We start from the raw sequence: 23797 nt of genomic DNA on the forward strand, positions 1-23797 counted from the left end.
CAGTGGCGGAGTCGATGACTGACCAGGAACCACGTCGAGCCGTCCGTGGACGTAAAGAAAAACATTTCAAAAGTTTACTCCTTGAAGATTCCCGATAAATACCGACGGCGGCTGTAAGCGGTTTAAAAAAGGGGGGGAAAAAATAAAGAGATGTCCTAAATCCCTATCAGAAATAAAGTATCACTCTTACTGCTACACGCCAGCCGAACTATGGCTCTGTGACATCCACCCAGCGGATAGTAACCCGGTCTGTGACGTCACAACCGACCTGCTGCTCGCATATTAATCAGAAGAAACCATTGTGGAAGAAGAAGGAGGGGAAACCGTTTTTTCTAACTGTAAAAAACCGAACCCGCGTGGAAATCGTAGGGCGTAAATAATTAAAGAAAATAAGTAAGTTTATATTTTTAAAGTTACACATGTCAGTGGTATTTCATTCAGGTGATAAAATCAATAACTAGCCCATCATACGTGTGCGCAAGAATCCCCTCTCTGAATTCCTACAGTCGTATGCGCTCTACGGATTTATCCTTCCACGCTCGCGGTTCCGGGGTGTGTGGATTGCGCGAGAATTAACTATTTTCTCAACGCGTTTATGTAGAGTCTTTTGTATTTGTGGTTTTTTTTTGTAAACCTAGAAAGATCTCATAGTCATTCAGATGTAGGAGTTTTCCCTGCTCATCCACGAACACGATCGAAGCGCAGAACCTACCTGTGTCTGTCGGTGTGCCGAAAGTCTGAGAAAGGTGGGGGGGATCTGTTTTTTTTTATGATGGGCGCTTTAAATTATGTTTCTCTTTGTTTTTCGTTATTGTAAGTATGAAGCTTCTTCGGTTTTCGAAGTGAAAATATTGCTTTTGTTTGTCGCGAGAAGAACGATATTACTGTAATTTGAAAACTGATGCCGAACTGTTAATGTACCTTGGGATACTTGTTTTCGCCTTCTTAAAAAGCGATCATCTTTTTTTCCCCCACCTAGTACAGTATACTTATTTTTTTTCAATGCAAAGTGTGATTTTGCTTTCTAAATGACATGTAATAAAAACCCACCGCTCTGAGAAGCCCAATCAGGGACTTCAGCCGCTGGAAGCGCAGACTTCGCTGGGCGGACCAGGGCCCGGTTCTCACATGCGTAGTCAGAGCACAACCCGGGTGTCTATTTCCTACATTTCCATCCAACTGCAACAGACGAAGACACCCCCACCCCCCCAGAAAATACACCTAGAGCCGTCGGGTTTACAGCATTTGCAGAACGAACAAGAAAGAGCAGCGAACAACGTTAAGGTGTGCTTGAGAGGGCGGTTTCCAAGGTAGTTGCATTCAATTCGGTAAAATCACCTTTCCCAGCAGAAACCACTCCACCGGTGTTTAAAAATCACGAGTCGCCCCGATACTCCTGAGGCTGTTCCGTGCACCCCAACTCCCCCCTGCCGCTGCCCGCGCCTCTCCAGCCGCTCGCGGGGGCACCTCGGGGCGCAGAGGCCAGCACGCGTGTGGATCTGACAGCAGGGTGCGGGTCTAGTGTGGCCCCCGGATTGTGTGTGTGGTGGTGGTGGGGGGGTATCCTCCAGGCCAGCCGCAGTTTCCTGCTCTCTGGAGGGGTAGAGGCAGCGCGACTGTGTTCGGCAGAGATAACGCGAGATAATGCGAGAGGGCTCTCTGGGGCCAGAGCAGATTGTGCTTCGCCGTTATCGCCCTCGGCAGTCGTTCTGTGGGTCTGTCGGTTAATAAATGTAAAAAGGGGGTATCGGCCTGCCACTCGGCGTGGAACAGCCCCCTCGCTCCCACCCGCCCCACTTCCCTGAAGCAGAGAAGCTCGCCCAAATACCGGCGTGACGGCACAACAGTCTGTCTGCCTCCACGCCACCCTTTTATTTCGGAATAGGCTGGCATTGGTGTGAAATTAGCTCATAAAGTCGAGCTGTGTGTCCGACACTCTTGGCTTCGGGAAAAATTCTCCCAGACGGGTGTCGGAAACGAGCCAAGTTTTTTTTTTTGAGGGTGAGGGAATGCGGGAGGGAGAGAGAGAGAGAGAGATTAAACTCAGTCGCTTAAAAAAGGCACATCCTATGGAAAGGGGGAAAAAAAAAGGAATACGGTTTCAAAAAAAAGCCCGTCATGGTCCATAAATAGCACACCGAGGCCGTTAGCGCTCTGGAAGGCCAGGGGGGGGTCTCTGTGGTTGCTCACGGATTTGGCAACCTGTGGCGCCGCTCGTCACTCGCAGCCCAGCCGGCGCGTCCAATGGGGAGTCCGGCCCCGGAACGGGCATGGACGCATACCGCGGGACTCGGGGCGCAGGAGAGCTGCCCGCACAGACGTTAGCGGGCCTGGCGGAGAGAGGGGGCTCGGAGCAGAAAACACAGATAATTGCCCTCGGTTTCGTGGACGCTGTCGGTGCTGCGCCCGGGACGCTCTTTTTGTGGGTAAGAGAAGGAAAATGTCTTTTCGTTGTTGTTGTTGGTGGTGGTGTGTTTTTTTTTTTTATTTAGTGAGACGGTCCCGGACGGAGTCAGCCTGTGTGGTGTACAGTAATTGCAGGTCTGCCGTGCAAGCAGACCGTTTCTTGTTGTTGTTCGTCGTTTGTTCTTGTTAATGGATCGTTGGCGTGCAGTTTTACTTTCCTGTGTCTCTTTATAAGGTTCTGGCCGTATTTATGTAGCTCCTGCGTTTTAAGTATTTGTTTTATATGTGAAGCGCGTTAAGTGCTCGGCTTATATAACTAGACTGTCAAAAGAAACAAAGGGACCTGTGTTTTGGTCTTAATTATCTAAACGGATTGACAGTGCACAATTAACGCAACTTTGTAACGATCAGCGTTCTCTTCATTCTTTGTACCCAACACAGACATCGCCTTCGCCCCCGGATAGACAGTCCTACCTTATTTGAACTGATAAATCACGCACTCGGAAAGCTTTTAAAAAAGATCTTTTAGCATTGTAGAGAGTGCGGTCTATTTACAATAGCAGCTTTTGGGTTTCTGTAGTAAGTTTCAGTTACTCATTAGTTAGGGCTAATGAGATCATGTCTTTCTTTTGGGTCCAGTGAGCCAGACGGCAGCCCCAGAACTGCCACCTGATGTGCAAAGTTGCCATGCAGGGACCAGAAGGGTGGAAAAGTCTGAAAATGAAAGATGATTCTTTTTAAAAGTCAAATATTTGAGTTATAACAGGACAAGAAGGGGGAACGGGGTGTTCGTTTGGAAGAGTTTTGAGTACCCCAGTTTTTGAAAGTTTTTGCCGGGGCTTGTTTGGAATCAGACGTGCCTGGGGGAGAAAGATTAAGGCAAACTGCTCTGGGAGGGTAGCTACTGTATGTGTGATGGGTTTTGTCTTGTTTTATATCTTTTTACCCCATCCTCACTGTTTGTACAGTGACAGAGCAGTGCAGGGCCTTATGCATTTTTCATGGCACATTGCAAAAAAAAACGTTTCAAGTTTGAGTGCAAAATGCCTGAATACCCTTTTCTGAGTACTGAAAGACACCTGAATATCCAGGCGTTTCTTGAATGCCTAGATGTCTGTCACTGGTCCGTCCGAGGGCAGTAGGAATTACCCCCTCGGCAGATGAGGGTTTATAGCGCCAGCCCGGAAGGGGGGGCGATAGCAGCAGCTCTTTCTAGTCTGTACGTGGTCATCGCTGTCCTTTTCCGGCCGTTAGGATCGCATGTCCTGCAAGACGGCTGTAAACAGGGATACAGGCAGGCTAAACCTAGGCAAAACGCACTCCAACACTGTGCAACAGCAATTCTAATTAGATTTCTACTCATACCTTCCCAAACCCATGGTTTACTGCTTCCCTGCGACTGTTGTGCCCCTTGGTGACTCCTGGTCACAGCTGGCTGACATAGGACTTTCCCACAGCCTCTGGACTAGAGATCTCAGCTCTAATTAGGGGTAGGTATCTTCCCAGGATTTGTTCCTGGGAGTCCCTAATGTGGTTCTAAGGCAAAGCAGCGACTCCAACAACAGTTTACATCAGCACTGCCTAGTCAGGTGCGGGGTCAGGTCATTGCCCTATAGGGTCAGGGTGCAGGATGGGCGGGTTGGGTAGTGTAGGAGCACAAGTCCGACTCCATTGCTCTAGCAGTTTTGAGCCCTTTCATGTCTTATGGGTATATATTCCTCTGCACATATGCTGGAGCTTTCAGGCTTGTTACTTTATTTTGAGATATCCTGCATGGACAGACAGAGAACCTTAAAAGAGAAAATTCCCTTCCTGCTTTCTTACAAGTGCACGCGTTTTGTAAACCTGGGGGTGGATTAAATTGCTGTGCAGCTGGGTGCCGTCTCTGATTCGCCGTGCTGCGGTCTCAGCTCAGAATTTCGAATAGGGCTCCACTGTTCTCTTATCTACTAGCACTCTGTGCCAAAGATACCCCCCAGAAGGAATGCAAAGCCATGAGCAGCTCCCTGCGCCTGGTGCCTTTTATGGTATACTTGAGTGAGAGCGCTATCGTTTTAAACACTGGTGCCAGGGTGAATTAGGTGGCCAGAGGTTCTGTTGGCACAGTCAGTCAGTGGAGTTGTTTGGTCCCAGCTGTGGTTCACAACTTAATTATCCAGATGTGCCCTGTATCCATGTTATGAGACCCAGCCGTGTCTTGCAGAGCTGGGCAGGTGAGATTGCGTTTCTTGCTACTCGTGGAACTGTACAGTTTTGGATCGAACTTCAAGAATGTCACCCCAGCAAGCGTCTAGAATTAGTGTGCAGGACAGTCAAACTGTATTTTTTAGATCTTTCTCATTGTGAAAATATCGTATGGCTTCAGCGATTCCGACCCGAAAGCCACTACATGCCGATTTCTGAAGCTCCCTAATCTATGAGATCTTTCTCACTGCTGGCTCGGTGCCGCAGGTGCCTGTGTGTCTAGGGGCAAGGGGACTGTGCTTGATTGTGCTGGTGCCGTGTGGTCTTCTGGAGCGGCCTGTGTTTGAGATCGGCAGCAGGAGAAGGCCGGGCCCCAGCCTGCAGGCCTCTTGCCCTGCGTCAGGGTATGCTGGGATACAGCGGGGCAGGCAGGAGGGGCATGGCCTCGCGTGGGAGCCCTACAGTAAGAAGCACAGTAGGGGTGTTGCTTCTGGAATCACCTTCAGACAGGACAAGGGTGACCAGTTGTACCAACTGCTCTGTGTGGTACAATACGAGTTGAATGACCAGGGTGGTGGGAATGGGGGTGCTGGATGATGGGTTTGGGGATACTGTAGGATCCCCAGAAACAGTAACACCCTGTTATAAATAACATTTATGCTCCGAATGTGCTTTTACAGCACATTGGACCTGCAGTTCAGTGGTTCATAGTAGATTTTATTTATAATTATTGGATTCTAAACTGTGGTTAAACTGGGATTTCTTGATTTGAGCCTTTTTAGTATCATAAAAACTTAGACTATATTAAAGAAAATAGGTTTATATACTTAAGGCCTGAGTTTTTCTTTTGTGAGCATTTGAGTATTTTCTAATTCATCTAATTTTGTGCCTTTTGATCCAGTTTTCCTTTTTCAGCCAAATTAAAATACATTCTAGTATGTAAAATCTAGCAGCAGTGCTTAAACCGGCGTTGTAATCTGGTTAAGAGAAGGAAGAGTAATGGAATTACTTGTAAACTGTTAAAAGATGTTTTTACAAATTCCTGTGCCAGGCAAAGTACTGCCAGCAGGGGGCAGTTTCTTTTTGCTGGCGCTGTGCTGTTCGCAGTGGTAGTGGACGTCGCATGTAGTCGGCCTGTTTTTAATTTAATGGTATTTGTTTGCAGGCTGGATTCCAGATGTGCATTCTTTATGGCTTGTTCACGATGTGTTTTTTTTCTATTTTAATTTTATTAAACAATAGCAGGATAGCTTTATTCCAAATCTGCATTGTATTACTTGTAATAAAAGAGCTCAGTTTAAGTTATACATCATATTTTAGGCATTAAAACATTCCATGCTGGGCCTCAATATATTTGAGACACATGTCTTATTGATCCATATAAGAATAAGGTGGATTTGCTTTAGTTGTCTTTGGTATATTAAAAATATATATTATAATATTAAAGCATAAGACCAGTTTATTGTTGTTTCACTTATAGCAGTTCATCCTTTAATCCTTTAATCCTGCATCCTTTAGTGCAGGGCCTATATTTAAGGCGGAGACCTTGAGAGATTGTTTTATTTAGTTGAAGCCTGATGTTATTTGTAATGTTGTTTGTTTCCAAACTGTATTAATCTTCTAAACATATTGATTAATGCATCTAGACAACCTGCAGGAGTATTAATGTGACGGCATAGTGTTTAATGCTGGTGCCTTACAGCTTCCGGGTCCTGGGTTAAATTCCACACTGTAGCACCTTCTGTGTGGAGTCTGCATGTTTGCCTTGTGTTCACCTGGTTACCCAGTTGCTCTCAACTTGCAAGGACGTGTTGGTTGAATCAATGGGTGACTCTTACCTGTGTGCGTGTGCCTTGGAATGGACTGGCGTCCCATCTCCCGGTGTTTTTCTGCCTTGTGCCATATTCTCCACATATCTCCACAAACCTCTACCGGAAATAAGCGTCCTGTTGCCAAGGGGTGTTTTTTTCTTAGCATTTTGGCCCTGGACTACCCAAGGGCAGTGTCTCTGATTGAGAGGCTGCCCTAAAAAGATTGTTTCCAAGATTCAGACGCTGTGATGCTGACAGGATACAGTATGTCATACGCTTTTGACTGAAACTGAACTGCAGAGCGTGTGTACGTTCATACAACATGTATGAGTGTGTAATCATGGTGCCAGCCCTCCACATGTGAACTGTGTTACTCAGCATAGTTACATCTCCAGTTCAAGCCAGCAGACCCACTAAAGTCTTTGTACAACAAAGGTGCTATTAAATTTCTCTGAAGGGACAGAACTAAGTCCAGCTCTCTGTTCCCATTTTATCAAAACACCACAAATGTCCTGCTGGCAACCTGTTTTTCAAAGCAATGCACCCCTGATGGACAGACCTATATAGACCTGTATAGGAAAGGGTTATACTGATCTGATTGGCTTTTACATTATTCAGGACAATAAAGTAATGTCCAATAACATCCTGGCAGAAACGGCATTAGCTCGTGGAAAGTTGAATTCTGAGCGTAATAGCAAAACATTTTCAGGTCATCAATTTATTTAGGTATTTTATTTTTCATTACTGTATGCTTTCCTAAGACGTAACTAATCCCTGTCGAATGCTCGAGATGTGAGGTGTTATTTTTGTTGCTCTACAGTCTGGCCTTGGAAATCTTGACTGAGTAAGGACATAACTAATATGGACCTGAATGTGGGGTTGGTTTTCTTTCTGCAGAAAAAAAATGGCTTGTAAGTGTACTGTCCCTTTAAGAGGTGGAGGAGAGGATCTGACTTTGTGGTTGTAGCTGTGAGAGGGGAAACTGCCGAAGAGTGGAGGTTCGAGGTGTAATAATGGCGGCTGTGGGCAGTGTAACGGCCAGTTTGAGCTTTCATCGTCTCCCCTCCAGCCACATATGATCTTCATTTAGATAACATTTAAAAAGTCTTACTTGACAGCACTGCAGCTCCCTAATTGCAGTGAGTGTTCTGAGTATTGTAAGGTGTACATAATCTGTTATCGGTGATATGTTTAATAAATAAGTTGCAATTAGACTCTTAAACTGAAAACTCCTAGACAGTCCCAGATAATGCATCATTCAAACACTGATCTGGAGCTTGAGCTACAAAGGAAAAGGAATGAGCATAACTGTGTTGCCATTAGTCCACCAGTCCAAGGATCCCCTGGGAAGCAGACCTGGTGACCCAGCTCCCATGAACCCCAAAACTGTTTTGGGAATCTCTGATCTAACAACATCGCTTGACTTGGACTCCTCGATCGCTTCTCTTCTTGACCGATTTGTCTCTTCCCCCACATGCATTCTTGCGGGGGGATCTCCTGGCTTTAAGAACCATAGAACGGTTACTTGTGTGAGGAGCCACCCTGCTCATCTACACTGTTTAGGTATCGGCTTCAACCACACAGTTGGGCAGCTTGTTCCACGCTCCCACCACCCTTAGGGTAAAGAAGTGCTTCCTGTCTTGAGTCAAGGATCTCATCCAACTGTTTCTTGACAGATCACAGGATGTAGGCTTCAACCACACGGCTGGGCAGCTTGTTCCACGCTCCCACCACCCTTAGGGTAAAGAAGTGCTACCTGTCTTGAGTCAAGGATCTCATCCAACTGTTTCTTGACAGATCACAGGATGTAGGCTTCAACCACACAGCTGGGCAGCTTGTTCCACACTCCCACCACCCTTAAGGTTAAGAAGTGCCTCCTGTCCTGACTGGAGGATCTCATCCAGCTGATTCTTGAAGGATCACATGTATCGGCTTCATCTACATCACTCGGTCCGCAGCCCCTTGGGTAAAGGAGAGCCTGGTGAACGAGCACCTCCAGGGCAGTGGAGTGTGGAGCCGAACTCTCCCTGGCACTGCTTGGGGAAGTGCATGCTAAGAATGCACTCTGTGGGCTGGCGGCCGTGGTCATCACATGGAGACACTGCTCGCCCAGTAAACAAATGCCATACCAGCCGCCGTAGGCCTCCGTCCCACTGCAAGGGCTGTATCGCTTTCTTTCTGTCCCCTGCCAATTTTGGTGTCCCTGTAAACTAAGCCTGTAACTTAGAATTGCTCAATAGATGTCATGTGCAAATTACACAGATGTTTTTTTTTTAATCAGGCGCTGTAGGAGGTCACCGCAGTTAAGTGCGTCTTGTGTCGCCAGAGTTGCTAGTTCCATGCCTCGCAGTCTGACGTGTTCCAGAGTCCTGATCCCGGCCCGGTTGCCCGGGAGGAGTCTGGGATCGCCGCTGCACAGGTGCCGAGTGTTAAGATGGCACATTCTGGCGCCGGGTGTCAAGAGGAAATGGTCTCCGAGACAACCGTTCAGATCAGATCGTTTTGCTCCGTGACCCCTGCGGATGGGAACACCTGTAGGGGGTGGCTGATGGTCAGGTGGCGCTGTCCTACTCCTGGGGGCTCGTGCACAGTGTTCGGTCTCTGTCCGGACGCCGCGCAGGTCTCCTCTTGTGCTGGGACGTCATCACTGCCCAGGTTGTTTAAGGACTTTGCTGTCGGGATCTGCGGAGTGTGTTTCTGGGCTGGCAGCCAGCAAGAATGTTGGAGCCAGATCGGTGGGAGGGATCAGCTTTATTATTTAGCCTTAGACTCAGAGTCTTGGCCTCCGCTCCTGCGGGGGCCAGTGTCCTCTTGTTTTCCTTTCACCTGAGCTCTGCTACATAGTCAGTCTAATTGCGCAACTGCTTTTGAATGGGCTCCGGGGAGTTTTTTCGTGTGGCTGTACCTTTCAACACTGATGGACTGGCATCTCATCCAGGGTGTACCCTGTCTTGTACCCGTTGTTTGCCAGGAGAGGCTCCAGCGACTCTGCAACCCTGAATGAGATGAACTGGTTAGAAAATAGATGGGTGTACCTTTTTAAATCGGTGAATGTCTTGAAGGATCTGTGAAAGGTCTCCTGACAATTCCTGTATATGTCTGTACCTAAAAAATAATTCTGTGAATTGTTTAACCGTGCAGTCGGGTTGGAGCAGGTCCCAGAAGATACTAGGCTCTCGCTAGGACTGAGATTGAGAGCCCTTAGACCGCGTCAGAAGGCGCAGTCCACGAGCTCTCTTTGTCAAACCAGAAATGTGCCTTCCTCTTTCCCGATTTTAAAATATCAGCTCGGTCACAGCCACGTGCCAGGCATCCTGAAGTTCGTAGGAGCTGTGCTTTTCTGACCGGGTAGGAACTGAAGGAGGCGGCGCTCTGCTCTCTGCTAGCTGCTGTGCAGTTTGAGATGGTTTTGTTTCACAGTGCAACAGGGGGCTTTTGGATGTGCGTCTGCATTCATTCTATAAGGCATTCACACCTGCTACAAACCCGAGGTCGTTGATTTCTAATTACGATTTCAAAAATATTTAAAACGTTTGACAGATGTATCTGTCAGTGTGTGGCATGTGCACATTTTCTTGGTAAACCTTTGTGATTGTTTTTCAGTAGTTAGACTCCGTTTTCCTGAATCATCGGCAGTTTTCCTTGACGTAGTTCTGTTGTTCACATTCCGCCTAGAAATTAATTTGCATGATGCGCAGTATAAAACGAAGAAGAGGTTGTTTTATTTTTCTTAGCTGGGGTATAGTTCTGTGAAGGGGATTCTTGGTTCACTGCACTTTTGAGATTTTTAATTTTGTGACTGCTGTAGGATCCTTGATGCTTCCCGTTGAAATCGCTTCAGTTCAATCACTGTAATCAGGCTCGCATTCTCTCGCTGCTGCAGCCTTCCGTAGAGTTTTGTTAGCTTGTTATGTTTAGATGCTTTTTGTCGGCGCGTGGGTTTTAAAGGGCTTTGAATAGAGGCTTACATCCATAGCCTCCTATCTTGAAATGAATTCTTTCTTTACCCAGCCTTCAGACTATGCAGACTTCCTATATAGACCTAATTCTTCTGTAGTGTGCTCCGTTGTCTATCAGGTGCTCTTTAATGCCAATAAAAATAGATTAAAGGTTTGTCAACATGCATGTTTTCTGGTAACGTTGAATACGAAATCGTTTCCCTTTATCATTACATATCGCTCAGGTAGCAGATGAGCTGCTGGAGCTGGGTGTTTTGTGAACTGACTGTCTTGTTTCTGATACAGGTCTTCCTTTGTTTTTTTTTTTCTGGGAAATCCTTGGAGGCTATAGGGGTCTATCCAGGGGGTCCCCAAAACCAAGGGAAACTTTTCACCTCCTCTTCAGTCGCGAATAATGTCTCTTCATAGTGTACCAGATCCCACGATACTTAATCTGTGGATTTGCTGATAACGTGTTAGGATTTGCGTTGTCATGGGGGACGTCTTTGTATTTACTAAAGCTTTCCGTTCGATTTTTATGTTGGAATGGGGGCTGGGAGGAGTCCCTGTGGGAAAGGCCTCCCCCTAGCCTGGGAAGATGGGAGCCTTGCACCTCACGCAGAGCCTGACGCAGATGCTGAGCCAGGAAGCCGGTATCCGAACCGTGGCACTGGGAGTGTGGGGGAGCCCATGCTGCCAGCGTGTATTGAGGGTTCATTGACAAGTCTTAGGAGGCCAAGGCGCTGTGTGTTTTGCTGCTGCACTAAGAAGTTCTTCGCTCTGTGCTACAATAGCCCTGCACTAGATTAGAGTCCTTTGCCGCTTGGTCCTTATCCCTGGAAAGGTCGGCCTTCCGACCGAACCCGTGGAGAGCGAGCGTTCCGCTGGGGAAGGTGGAGAAGGGCAGAGGTCGCTGTCGGCGCATTGTGGTCTCTGTGATTGGGCCGGGGACTCTGCCCAGAGCCATGGATATTTATAGGCTGAAATGTGAGGCCGGGGCAGGTCACAGAGGCAGCTCCTCCAGAACCTTCCTCCCTGCTGACACAGTGGCTTTTGTTCCCTGTTCAACACGCCGAGATCCTTTCTGATTGAACTGCTTTCCAATTTTAGCAGTTAACGTGTTGCGGGATAATGGATTACATGTCATAAACCTGCAGTTTAGTAGTACAGAACCACATGACTCGATCAGGGTTGATTCTAGACATTCTTTTAAGATTTTAAGATCGGGCCTGATTGTATAACAGGGGTTGGAGTATACCAGGATATAGAATACTGTAGATACTGGGTTGTAGTGTAGCACGGATTAACAGGGCGATTCATCTGAAACGCTGAGAGAGTGTGTAATTACCGTACTGTTATTTACGTGCTAGCATGATTAAGTCATTTTAGTTTGAATCAAGTGCAGCCTGGCGATCTTCAGAGAGTTGTGTGCTAAAGTTGTTGGGGTTTTGTGGTCTGAGACAATCATGCCCTTCTGGTAAGAGCACGGCGACTCCGAGTCTCCAGGGGTTAAGATACATGAGCTGTTACTCAGGAGGACTGATTCACCGAGACTGGGGGGGCTGCAGGTGACGACATCTTCCTGTCTGCTCGAGTCAGGCGAGTAAGAAGAGCCCAGCCCCACCTCCGTGAGGAATGGTCACTGTCTCCGAGGGTATTTATAGACCTGCCGGACAGCTCAGCTGTCTTTCTTCAAAGAAGAGCCCTGGAACCGGTCACTCTTACTGTCTCGTCCTGCTTCTCCCTTCCGAGAGTTTATTTTTCCTGTGGTCCTGTATAGAAGTCCACTCAAGGTCTCGCAGGTAACTACCGTTTACATTACCGCCAAAGGATCAGCCTGAAAAACAGGTTCCCGCGCGAGATAACATTTCTGGCTGCGGTATGTTTTTCTAGGGGGAGTGTGTTATTGCCACAAGCGAGAAGACTGTGCTCGCCGTGTGCAGGCTCTATTCTCAGTCTCTCATACGGGGGTCGGATTATATGATAAGTACGGAGGCTGGTATTAAAACATGAGGGATATGGGGGAAATCGAGAGAAATGCCGAAAAACTGGGGGGGAGCTGCTTAAGTTACTATCGAAAACGTGCATGTGAACTAATCCTCTGTGTTGTTTCTCAAGACGTCGGTCTGTTGAGAGTCCCGTCAGACGTGACCGATTGCTTGTTGTGAACGGAGCCTTCAGAGTTTCCTGTAACGTATCCAGCGATCGTCTGTTACAGTGCTTGCTGATCCCTAGAAGGCAGATTTTCCTGCTCCTGCTGTAGTGTCCGACTGCGACCCTGGATCTTCACTTAACGACCTCGTCTTTCCTATTTTTTTTTACAGAAGCCTGCTTGTTGTGGGACGCCTCTTATTTCAGCGGAACGCTGTGCTTGCGGAGTGGACGGAGTCATTTGTTTCAGACTTCGGGGCGATCGGGAGGGCGGAAACGCTGACTGGCACGCGTTTTACCCCCCAGATGCGCGCGGTGCCCTGAGAGCCCAGGGAGCAGATCCGGAGCAGCACAGATACAGAGAGAGACCCCCCCACCCACCCCCCTCCGCCTCCCCATGGAGAAGCCTGCGGTCCAGACGCAGCCCTCCACGCTGCCCTTCTTCGACACCGCCCACGCCCTCAACCTGCTGAGGGGCATCCACGAGCTGCGGGCCGAGCGCAAGTTCTTCGACGTCACGCTGCGCGCCGAGGGCCGCGAGTTCCCCTGCCACCGCACCGTGCTGGCGGCGGCCAGCAACTACTTCAAGGCCATGTTCGCCGGCACGCTGCGGGAGAGCGCCATGGACTGCGTGGAGCTGCACGAGGTGTCGGCCGAGCTGCTGGGGCTGCTGCTGGACTTCTGCTACACGGGCCGCGTGACGGTCAGCCAGGACAACGTGGACCTGCTGCTCAAGACGGCCGACCTCTTCCAGTTCCCCTCGGTGAAGGAGGCCTGCTGCGCCTTCCTGGAGCAGCGGCTGGACGTCTCCAACTGCCTGGAGATCCAGGACTTCGCCGAGGCCTACGCCTGCCGGGGGCTGGCGGAGAGCGCCCGCCGCTTCGCGCTCAGGAACGTGGCCGAGCTGGCCCGGGGCAAGGACTTCGCCCGGCTGCCCTGGAAGCGGCTGCTGGAGCTGGTGTCGGACGACGGGCTGTGCGTGGACAAGGAGGAGACGGCCTACCAGATCGCCGCCCGCTGGGTCAAGGCCGACCCCCAGCGGCGCCTCCACCGCTGGCCCGAGCTGCTGCAGCAGGTGCGCCTGCCCTTCGTGCGCCGCTTCTACCTGCTGGCCCACGTGGAGAGCGACCCCCTGGTCTACCTGTCCCCGGCCTGCCTGCGGCTGGTCAGCGAGGCCCGGGCCTTCCAGTCCTGCGAGTACGACCGCCACGACCGGCCCTGCCACCGCATGCGGCCGCGCCCCTCCACCGGCCTGGCCGAGATCCTGGTGGTGGTGGGCGGCTGCGACCAGGACTGCGACGAGCTGGTCACCGTGGACTGCTACAACCCCCAGACCGGCCAGTGGCGCTACCTGGCCGAGTTCCCGGACCACCTGGGGGGCGGCTACAGCATCTCGGCGCTCGGCAACGACATGTACGTCACAGGTAGGTGGAGCCGGGCTGGCGGTCCGGGTCGGCTTCAGACCAGCTGGCGCGCGACTCGGGGGGGGCAGGCTCCTCGCGGAAGTGTCCTCGCTCTGTTTGTGCGCTGGCCGCAAAAGGACGTAGTCAGGGTGGAGTCACCGCTGAACAAATTGGAGGGACGTAACCTTCAGCCTTTCTGCTGTTCCCAGCCTGGTTTCTGTAGTGTTGGAGCACATGATCCCCCCCGGACTGGACAGCAGTCCATCACAGAGTTACCCCCCAGCTGTGCTGCTCCCCACTTTCACAGCTGGGGTACAGTACCTCACTCAAGGCAGGACAGCAGAGCCCGCGGCAGGGACTCGAACCCACAGCCAGTCAGCCCTGGGTCCACCAGTTTACACAATACGCTGTGCTGCCCCAACCAATCGATGATCTCCCCGTTCACATCAGGTCATCGCTCACAGTAAATTATTAACCTTTTGGCAGCTGACCTTTTATCGATCGCATGGTGATCGATACCTTTTCACGTGACTTACTAATATTCAAGAAAACTAAGGAATGGAATTGTGCTGATGAGAAATGTGAGCCTTGAGAAGCTCCAAATAATAATGCGCTGATGTGATGGATTTTCGACCGGAGGGATGTGTTTTGTATAGGTGGTGCGTTTCCACAAAATGGGGCTGTTTTTGCCTGTTCAGAGTGAGCTCGTCAGGGAGCGTGCTGCAGACTTGCTTTGTTTGTGTTCCACTGGATTGATGTGGAAGCTGTGATATTTCCCAGGCCTCTGTGTTCCGAAGGGGCAGGCAGCAGGTTTATAAATACCGCTGCTCCTGTCCTGCTGTGTGTGAGTGAGAGAGAGAGATGGGGGGGAGGGGGACACGGTGTTCTGCCAAAGAAGTTACTGGACTCGCACTTCCCAAAAGTGTTGTGCTGCCCGCACAGCAGTCCTGCTAGTGTGATTCAGAGAAAGGGAGGCTCAGAGCACAGAAATAGGGCTTGTTACCGAAGAGTCCTCTTTGCACATCCCTAAAAATGGATGCCATGTGGAAAATTCCCAAAACAACACACTGATCCTCCAGTAGTAAATACCGTCACAGCTCCCGAGCAGCAGTGCACAGCAGAATTCTGCAGAATGAACGGAGAGAATGAAGTAGCATTTCAGGAACCTATAGATTTCCATCAAAAGCTTTACCTCTTCTTTTCTGATTGTTTATAATTCCCTTTCCCTTGGTTTAGGAGCCAGGCTGGTGTGCTTGCTATTACCAGTTATTGAAATTTGGTGGTATTTTTTTTTTGTCACTGAAGGGAACTTTAAAGACATGAAGTCAAAAGACAACCTTTTTAGAAAATGCCATGTAACTCTCAAAAGCCCATAAATGTGTATAGTGAGCAGGAAGAGGGGTGGGAATCCTGTGGACATGAATTGCCAGTGGGAAGGGAGACGGGAGAAAATCCTGGGCCAAAATGTTCCCATCGGCTTCAGAAGCGAATTTCTCTCGGTGTGAAGGCGTTCTCCCTGCACAGTGACGATTGGGTCCCCCCGAAAGGGATGTTTTCAGGTGGCTCGGGCCTGTAGGGCTGTTCCTGTGCATTCTGCAGGTTGGCCCCTCACGGCAGTAACCTCTGACCGGTCAGCTCGCCGCTAACCCTGCCTTCGCTTTCGTGTTTGCCCCTCTCGCCCTGACCTCCCTCCCTCCCTCCTGTGGTCCGGACTGGCCCAGCCTGTCCCTACGGCCGTTCCCCATTTTCCAAGCACCTTGTCTGGGCTCGGGCTCGGGAGGGGATCGGTGATGAGGGGGGGTGGAGCGTGCTGACCGGAGCCGCTGGTCTGTGCCCCTGCAGGAGGCTCGGACGGCTCCCGGCTCTACGACGGCGTGTGGCGCTACAACTCCAGCGTGAACGAGTGGACGGAGGTGTCGCCCATGCTGAAGGCGCGGGAGTACCACAGCTCCTGCGTGCTCAAGGGGCAGCTGCACGTGGTGGCGTCCGACAGCACCGAGCGCTACGACCACGCGCTGGACTGCTGGGAGCCCCTCCAGCCCATGCTGCACCCCATGGACAACTGCTCCACCACCGCCTGCAGGGGGCGCCTCTACGCCATCGGCTCGCTGGCCGGCCAGGACACCATGGCCATCCAGAGCTACGACCCCCAGAGTGACCGCTGGGCCCTGGTCAACTGCGGTCAGCTGCCTCCCTGGTCCTTCGCTCCCAAGACCGTCACCCTCAACGGCCTGATCTACTTCGTCAGGTAACAACGGCGTCTCTGGCTCTGCGAAGTTTCGGTTCAGATTTAGTTTATTGTCATGTGCAATTACAGGCTTATTTGCATGTATGGTCCTATACAAGGACAACAAACACAGAACAGCAGCAACAACAACAAGTTAAATAACATGCATCTCAGAGAAAACCCCATCAGTGTGAGCCAGTGGTGGGGGTAGAGTTCAGTAATCTGACAGCTTGAGGGAAGAAGCCGTCTCTGAGTCTGGACGTTCGTGCCTTTATGCTCCCATAACGCTCACCAGAGGGCAGGGGGGAGAACAGTGAGGAGCCAGGATGACTGGTGTCCTTCACGATACTTCCAGCAGCTGCCCCTTTCAGACCTTCTCTCTGCATCGCCAGGCCCTTCCATTTTCACCTCAGTGGACGCGTGCATACCCAGAGAGACCCACTGTGCTCACAGAAAAAAGCATTCTTCTACTTCAGACGCGCTTGTATTTCCTTGAGCTGTTTCTGCACTGGAGCCCAGGAGTATTGAGCTCCTGAACGGTGTGACCTGCGCAGCGTTGGCATGGACCTCAGGGAGCCCTGTCGTTCACGTGTTCGATTTCAGCCAGGCTCTGCGACCGGGAGTCTTAATGCCTTCAGATTGGCCCGGTTGACTTCATGAGATGCAGATAAACCTGTTATTGCTCTGTTCAACACAACTGCTTAAACGATATAAAAAAAACCCGTTGTGTTCTAGCTGCTTGTGTTCCTGTGCTGTTCTCTCTCCTGTGTGATACTGACGATATTGCTTCTGGGGGTCCTCACCCCTGCTGGGGTGTGGTCGGGGAGCCGTGCAGAGTGTGAGAGTGGTGGAGAGAGGCGTGTTGATGTGCCACGAGGTCTCAGTCTCGTCGTTGCGTTCCAGGGACGACTCGGCGGAAGTTGATGTCTATAACCCCCAGAAGAACGAGTGGGACAAGATCCCTCCGATGACACAGGTACCCATCAGCCCCGGAGAGCATTTTTAGAAGCCATGCTTGAAATGAAGAGACCTTAATTAGTCGTTATGACTGCGGTTCCCAAGAATGAATCTATAAAAGCTGCAGGCTACTGAGTTATGAAACGAAAATTTTAAAAATCAATATTCTGCTTTTTAACAGCTATGATAGACAAGGATCTTGTTCCACACAGGCATCTCCTTTTAAGAAGTTCACCCAGTTCATTTACGTTTCTGCTTCATGTTCTGCCTGTTGCTCTGTCCTTGAGAAAGAGATGTTCGCTGTGAAAGGTCGATTGAGCATGTTTCTGTGAAACTGCAGGAGATAAAAACAAAGCAGGCTCAATGAATAAGACTTTTAATTTTTAAAAAAATGAAATACTGGAATGAGGTCTTTGAGTGCAGTTTCAAAGGAGAGGTGCAAATCTTAATCTTCAAAAAGTTTAAGTTTCTGAAATAGTTCTGAAAGGAGCAATAAAAGTGGAGGTTTGATGACCACCCCTTGTCTTTACTGTGATAGATGACTACAGCTCTCCAGCAGACTGCCTCTGATTCAAGGCAAGCTTAAGTCTCAGTGAAATCTGATCTCTAAGAATTAATTTACTAAGGTTTTACTTAAACTTTAGTGGCTTGGGTTACTCAGAGAGTAACTTAGGAGCAAGTTCCTAGAAAAACGTATAAGTTACAGCTCATTTTGTTGTTGTAAATATCTGTGTAAGCAGTTCTTCACTTAACAGGGTGACGTAGCCAGAGCATCTTTAGATGCTGAAAACTGCTTTTAGACAGGAGCAAAAGAGTCTTGCCTGTAATGAAATTTGGTTGATAGTGCTCAGTCTGTGAATGTTTTAAACTGAAATGTTTATGATTTTGATATTAAATATTTTGTTGCTTCTGCCAGCCCCCGTATTTCTGTCGGGATGTTGTCATTCTGATGGTGGGGGATGTTAAAAAATCACCCAGGACCTCCGGGGCACATGCTGTACCAACATGAAGCCCCTTACCTGTCTAATACAGTGATACTGTCCAGCAGGCACACGAGGGGTCACACAGTGACAGAAGTACTCACAGTTTTCAGGATCCATTGCAGTCAGATTTAAAATTTTCTTTATTTTTGCACCACCAAGAGATGGAGTGAGTCCGTTTCCGTGACAGATCAAGCCACTGAAAGCTGCGTGGCGAAGCCAGTGCTGGGTGATCACTAATGCCTGCTCATTGTCCCGTGTGCAGTTCAGATTTCTGACTCGGCCCCTAGTGCTGCACTGGTCTCTCTTTTCCCCACCCTGGCCCCCGCAGTAGCTGACGGCTGTGCTTTGCCCCCTAGGTCCATGTGGGTGGCAGCGTGGCCGCGCTGGGCGGGCGCCTCTTCGTCTCGGGGGGCTACGACAACACCTTCGAGCTGTCGGACGTGGTGGAGGCCTACGACCCCGCGACGCGCGGCTGGAGCCCCGCCGGCCGGCTGCCCCAGCCCACCTTCTGGCACGGCAGCGTCAGCATATTCCGCCAGTTCATGCCCCAGGCGCCCAGCGCCTTCGAGCCCGCGCTGGACCCGGCGGAGACCAACGCCATCCAGCTGCACCGGCACCACCTGCGCAGCCTGGCCCTCCAGGACCAGAACCACAACCAGAACCAGAACCTCAACCACGCTCACTGAGCCCCGCCATTTCTCCCCCACTTCCCTACCCCCAAAAACGCTCTCATCATGCCAGCCCTCGTTCCCCATCCGTGCGGAGATTCCCCAAAAAAGCGCTTGTCGGTGTTCTGATTGGGCTGAACATGACTGATTGCCTGCAGAACAGAGGAGAGTTACGCCAGTCTAAGTGCGGTTGTGAGCGCTTGATGCCACACGGCTTATAGCTTACCGCATAGGCGCCTGGGGCTTCTGCTGTCCTGCTGATGACCATATCCTGGGTGTGGCAGACCTGTGGCGCGTGAGTCAGACTGAGTGACGATGGTCCAAAAAACTCCTCCACCCCTGGATCGGGTTGGGTCATCGTGTTGTTAGAGAGAGAGAAACCTCCTGCCTTCCTAATCCAAACAGGCTTTCTCCTTCTTCTGAACTCAAAGCCTCGGTCAGTGTAGTGCGTGGCCTGCAGCAGGTTTTTTTTTTGCATCCAGTCTTGAAAATCACAGCTAACTACATAGCAGATTTCTGTTCCGACCAGGGAGCATTCCGAACCAAACAACCCAAAATGACCGACATAAAAAAAATCAAGCGCTTGGCCCAGTCGTCGTCGGAACACCAGATCTTGTTTTTGAGCCTCGACTCCCACCGAGAACAGAACCCTTTGCCGGTTTTATGACAAAACCCTGGAAACAAGACGGTGAGCGAGTCTCCGCAGCTCGTTTTCCCCCTCGACGAGCGTGCACAGCTGGGCTTTGCAAATCCGGAATACTCAAAAGCGATCCGTGTCGTTTTGCATGTATCCCTGGAATACCGCGGACGGTCCCGCCGTTGAGCACGCCCTGATGTTGCGTACCCAACCGCTGGAGTAGCAGGACATCGGCGGCGGCCAATCCGGACATGTAATTAAGAGGAAATACTGGGAACTTGCGGGTATTAGCTACCGTTGGGTGGAGACCATGGATGGTCTATGCTACTGTTTCATTCTGCTGGCCCGTGTCCTCGGTATCCCACTTGGCAACACACTCGGCTTGGCTACAGTTTGGACAGAAATGGAAACCTGCCAGCCTGCATGTGGCACCTATAGAGTCAGAGCGCTAACCACAAGAAAAATTACTTCCCCTTTTTTATAAGTTATTTTTATATCTATATAATATGTATTATAATGAAGTTTATTTATGTATTTAACTGTCTTGGGTAGTTGTCAGTCACTCTTTCGCTTAGCTGAAAATGCATCCTGCAAAGAGGAGTTGGGATGCCTCGCCACAGCTATCAAATGGGATTGTTGTTGTTCTGTGAGGATGGATGAAGTGTGTCTGAAACTCCTTCCACTCCCGAAGAAAGAACTGGCGCTGTGTGGGTAACTGGAAGCAGTTAGTTTGTTCTTGTCTGTATTCAGTGCTGTGTGTTTTGCATTGAAGCTAAAAGTCCTACACAGTTGCAGCACGGTTTCACCTGTTTGGTGTTAACTGTTTTATTTGTAATACGTTGCCTGCATTGCGTCATTCTTTAGTCTATAGAATGGCAGAATGTATTTTTAGAAGAAAATGCGTGCCTTGTAAATGAGCTGTAGCTGTGACTATGAAGCACCGTCTTCACATTGTGCTACTTGTGCAGTATAACATGGTGCGTGACTAGCGATCAGCATCGACAATGGTTACATCTTTTCATGTGGGCGCCTCGGTGGTGCAGTGGTCAGCACTGCTGCCTCTCGGCGCTGGGGCCCTGGGTTCAACTACAAACCTTGGCTGCTATCTGTGTGGAGTTTGCATGTTCTCCCCGTGTTCACATGGGTTTCCTCCTGATGCTCTTGATTTCCTCCAACAGCCCAAAGGCATACTGGTAGATTAAGTGGCTTCTGGGAAAATTGACCCTGGTGTGTGGGTGTGTTTCTATCTGCCCTGCGATGGACTGGCGTCCCTGTGCCCGCTGGGTGCCGGGATAGGCTCCGACCCCACCCGGATGATGGGTGGATCTTCATGTGACACCCCTTTAAATTTACCTTTGGATAATCCTGTGTCCTAATCAGAAAGGGTCCGATTCCGTTTATTACAAAACAAGGCCCAGGCTGCCTTTCCCTGGACATCCCAGCCGCTGGCTGTTTTCCCTGCCTCAGCAGCTAATATGCTGGTGTAGGTTTACAGGGTTTTCACCAGTTGTTGAATGAGACCATATTCCTTTCAAAAGAACAAAGATCCTTTATACATAGTGTCCATTAACACAGTGTGCAATAATCATGGCTATAAATTAGGATGGTTAAGAATGGTTTTAAAAAATACTGTAATTACATAAAGGGCAGTGAATATCTTTTGCTAAACGGGGATCTACTGACGACACAATGACTTGAATTTTAACTTTGCCTTTTAACAGCACTGACAAACCCTCCATCTAGTGCTCCTCTGTGCGAGGTTGGATTCATCTCAGGTTTCTGAATTTATAACGTAAACCAACGTGTTTTGAGAGGCTGTCAGAAAACCACAATGTTTCAGCCATTTCTCTCTGAGCAAGGGGTTGCTGGGATTTCTCATCCCTGTTACCAGAGGAGGAAAGCACCTTGCAGCACCCTGGAGGGGGCGCTAGTGTGTCATGGGACACATACTGTACATGGACAAATCAGAGGCACCAATTGATCTAGCCAGCGTGTCCTTGGCAGGCAGGAGGAAACCTGAACACCTGGAAAAGACCAATGCAGATGTGATAAGAACATGCAAGCTCCACCCAGAAAGCGCCCCAGTCAAAACGTGGGACCTTAAGGTTGTGAAGTACTAGCGCACCATGCTATCCCCAAACAAACAGGTTTATTAATTCAATTAAGTAAAGGGTTTATGTACATTTTTAATTTAAAGGGGAACTGCAGTGCTATTTTCGTATTTTGTGGTTGGAAAGAATCAGCTTTGAGTGCATTTCAAACTGCAATAAAAGTAAAACCTACACAGTAACTCGTAAAACCCCCAATTTACATCACAAATTAGACCTAATTTCCAGGAATGTGTGGTGCCATATTGTGCAATTTAGAACGAGGCAACGGGACTTGTGACCTCCGGTGACATATGCATCTTGTTTACCTTGTAAACCAGCAGGCTTGTGAATAGTCATCCAATAGAAATATTGCTCTTGATTTTGACACAGTGTTGCTGACAAATACTACTAACTTGTTAACTCTGCATGCATATTACGTTGGAATATTTCTGCAGTGAAATATCTGCTGCACAACCTGTGTTTATTCGCTTGTACATCACATTGCATTAGTTAATACTGAGACTAGTGAGCAGGAAGGGATGCATTGTGTCGTAATTAGTGGGAACTCGAATGCAAGATTGCGACAATATGGTGACTTTCACATTTTTGTGCTTAATTCAAAATGTATCATTGTTTTTCTATAACATCAGTGAATTTATTTTGTTCCCGAGATTGAATAACCGGTCTGAGAAATTGTGACTGCAGTTACCCTTTAAAAAGAAACGCACTTGAACAACCAAAGGTTTTGAGCTGTGCCAAACAAGCTGTAAAGATGCATCTAGATTGGCCACTAGTGAACGCTTCACAAGTGACTGCTATGCCATGGGAATATTCTCTCCCATTCCAAGCGAAACATTCGCTTGGCTAGAAGAACCTGTATTTTTCCTTCCATGAGGAGTAACTAAAAGGAGGGTGGCCAATCATAAACCAAGGTTAAAAAAACCTTTGACACACCTCAACATCAACTACTTGCCCACGCAGTGGGAGTGACGAAGCTTAAATTTAGCAGTTTAAATTGCATGTGAGCATTATGTAATCCTGTGACATGATGCTTAGATTATGGATGATGCAATGGCCCATTTGTATTTATACCAAATTAGAGCAACTGTTATTTTAATTGCGCAGTACCTGCAGTGTTTTTGGTAAGGTATTTTACAGAACGGATTGCAGCAGGGACAGCCCATGCACTAGGCTGTGTGTTTACTTGCAGTGTTTTGGGATGTGTCCATGTTGACATTCAGCCCCTTCGCTCTGTCCAGTGCGGACGCCCCACCAGTATTTTACTGAAGGCCTGTCTGCAGAGTGAGAACTGGACGGAGAGGGGGACCTGTTCCAGCAGTTTGAAAGTTTACTATGGACAGAGAAAATAGCCAGAGGCCACTGGGCTGATGTGAGCCCTGCAGGAAGAACAGGTGAACGGAATTCAGTGTCTAGCTCACACTGTTCACTTCCTGGGGTTCGTCCAGTATGCACTCTGCCCTGTACTGGAAAAGAAACTTTTGATTTGCTCATAAGGGACGATTCTTTGCACCGAGCAGGGCAGAGCGGTGGCTCTGTGGCTCAGGATCTGTGCCTGTGGCTGGAAGGTTGCTGGTTCGTATCCTGTGGCCGGCAGAGGAATCCTACTCCGTTGGGCCCCTGAGCAAGGCCCTTAACCCTAGCTGCTCCAGGGGCGCTGTATAAATGGCTGACCCTGCGCTCTGACCCCAAGCTTCTCTCCCTGTCTGTGTGTCTCAGGGAGAGCAAGCTGGGGTATGCGAAAAGACAAATTCCTAATATGAGAAATTGCATATGGCCAATAAAGTGATCTTATTTTATCTAATGATTCTGCAATGGGGATGAAGATTCCACTTTTTCAGTGTTTATGAAGATCCATTAACTATGATCCTGCTATGAAATTGCTGCCATTCTTGTGTTCTACTTAGTTCTGCAAAGAAACACGTTATGCAACAATGCTTTACTGAGAAATAACTTCTGAAGCTGTCTAAATAACTTTGAAGATTAACCCATCAGAGTAGCTGTTTATAGGAGTGTCACAGCTGCTGCAGTTATACACAGCCCTGTATAAATAACTGTATACAGCCTGCAGTGTTGTGTGCTATGTGGCAACCTGTACAATTCTACTACCTTTTAAAATAAATGTTTTCATTAAGACAGTTTTTTAACTGGAATACTTTTTGTTTGCATGGTGTTTACAACAGCCTTAATTAGACTTTATCATTGAGTCTAAGTTATGGATCATGAGTCCGTGTTATAGCTGATAAACCATAAAGAAACTACTTGCCACTGCCAAGCTTACACTAAGACATTTCCATTACACCGTACCGCCCTGTGCACTACTT

The 23797-nt window shown here is 49.1% G+C and overlaps 1 protein-coding gene across 6 annotated transcripts; it reads left to right on the forward strand.

The window, feature by feature from the left end:
- The first annotated feature begins 597 nt into the window (after nucleotides 1–597).
- On the forward strand, nucleotides 598–23607 carry klhl21 (kelch-like family member 21). 6 transcript variants are annotated; one of them, XM_088938338.1, is made up of 5 exons: nucleotides 598–746; nucleotides 12664–13914; nucleotides 15736–16141; nucleotides 17024–17096; nucleotides 18417–23607. In XM_088938338.1, the coding sequence occupies exons 2-5, from the start codon at nucleotides 12888–12890 to the stop codon at nucleotides 18744–18746; spliced, it is 1836 nt and encodes a 611-aa protein (XP_088794464.1). In that variant the 5' UTR covers nucleotides 598–746; nucleotides 12664–12887; the 3' UTR covers nucleotides 18747–23607. The 6 variants fall into 6 exon arrangements, with proteins under 6 accessions (XP_088794464.1, XP_088794463.1, XP_088794465.1 ...); XM_088938337.1 differs by lacking the exon at nucleotides 598–746 and adding an exon at nucleotides 2258–2426; XM_088938339.1 differs by lacking the exon at nucleotides 598–746 and adding an exon at nucleotides 8698–9056.
- Nucleotides 23608–23797: the final 190 nt, after the last annotated feature.

The sequence above is a fragment of the Atractosteus spatula genome, chromosome 20 (assembly GCF_055471065.1).
Source record: "Atractosteus spatula isolate fAtrSpa1 chromosome 20, fAtrSpa1.hap1, whole genome shotgun sequence".
Lineage (NCBI taxonomy): Eukaryota > Metazoa > Chordata > Actinopteri > Semionotiformes > Lepisosteidae > Atractosteus > Atractosteus spatula.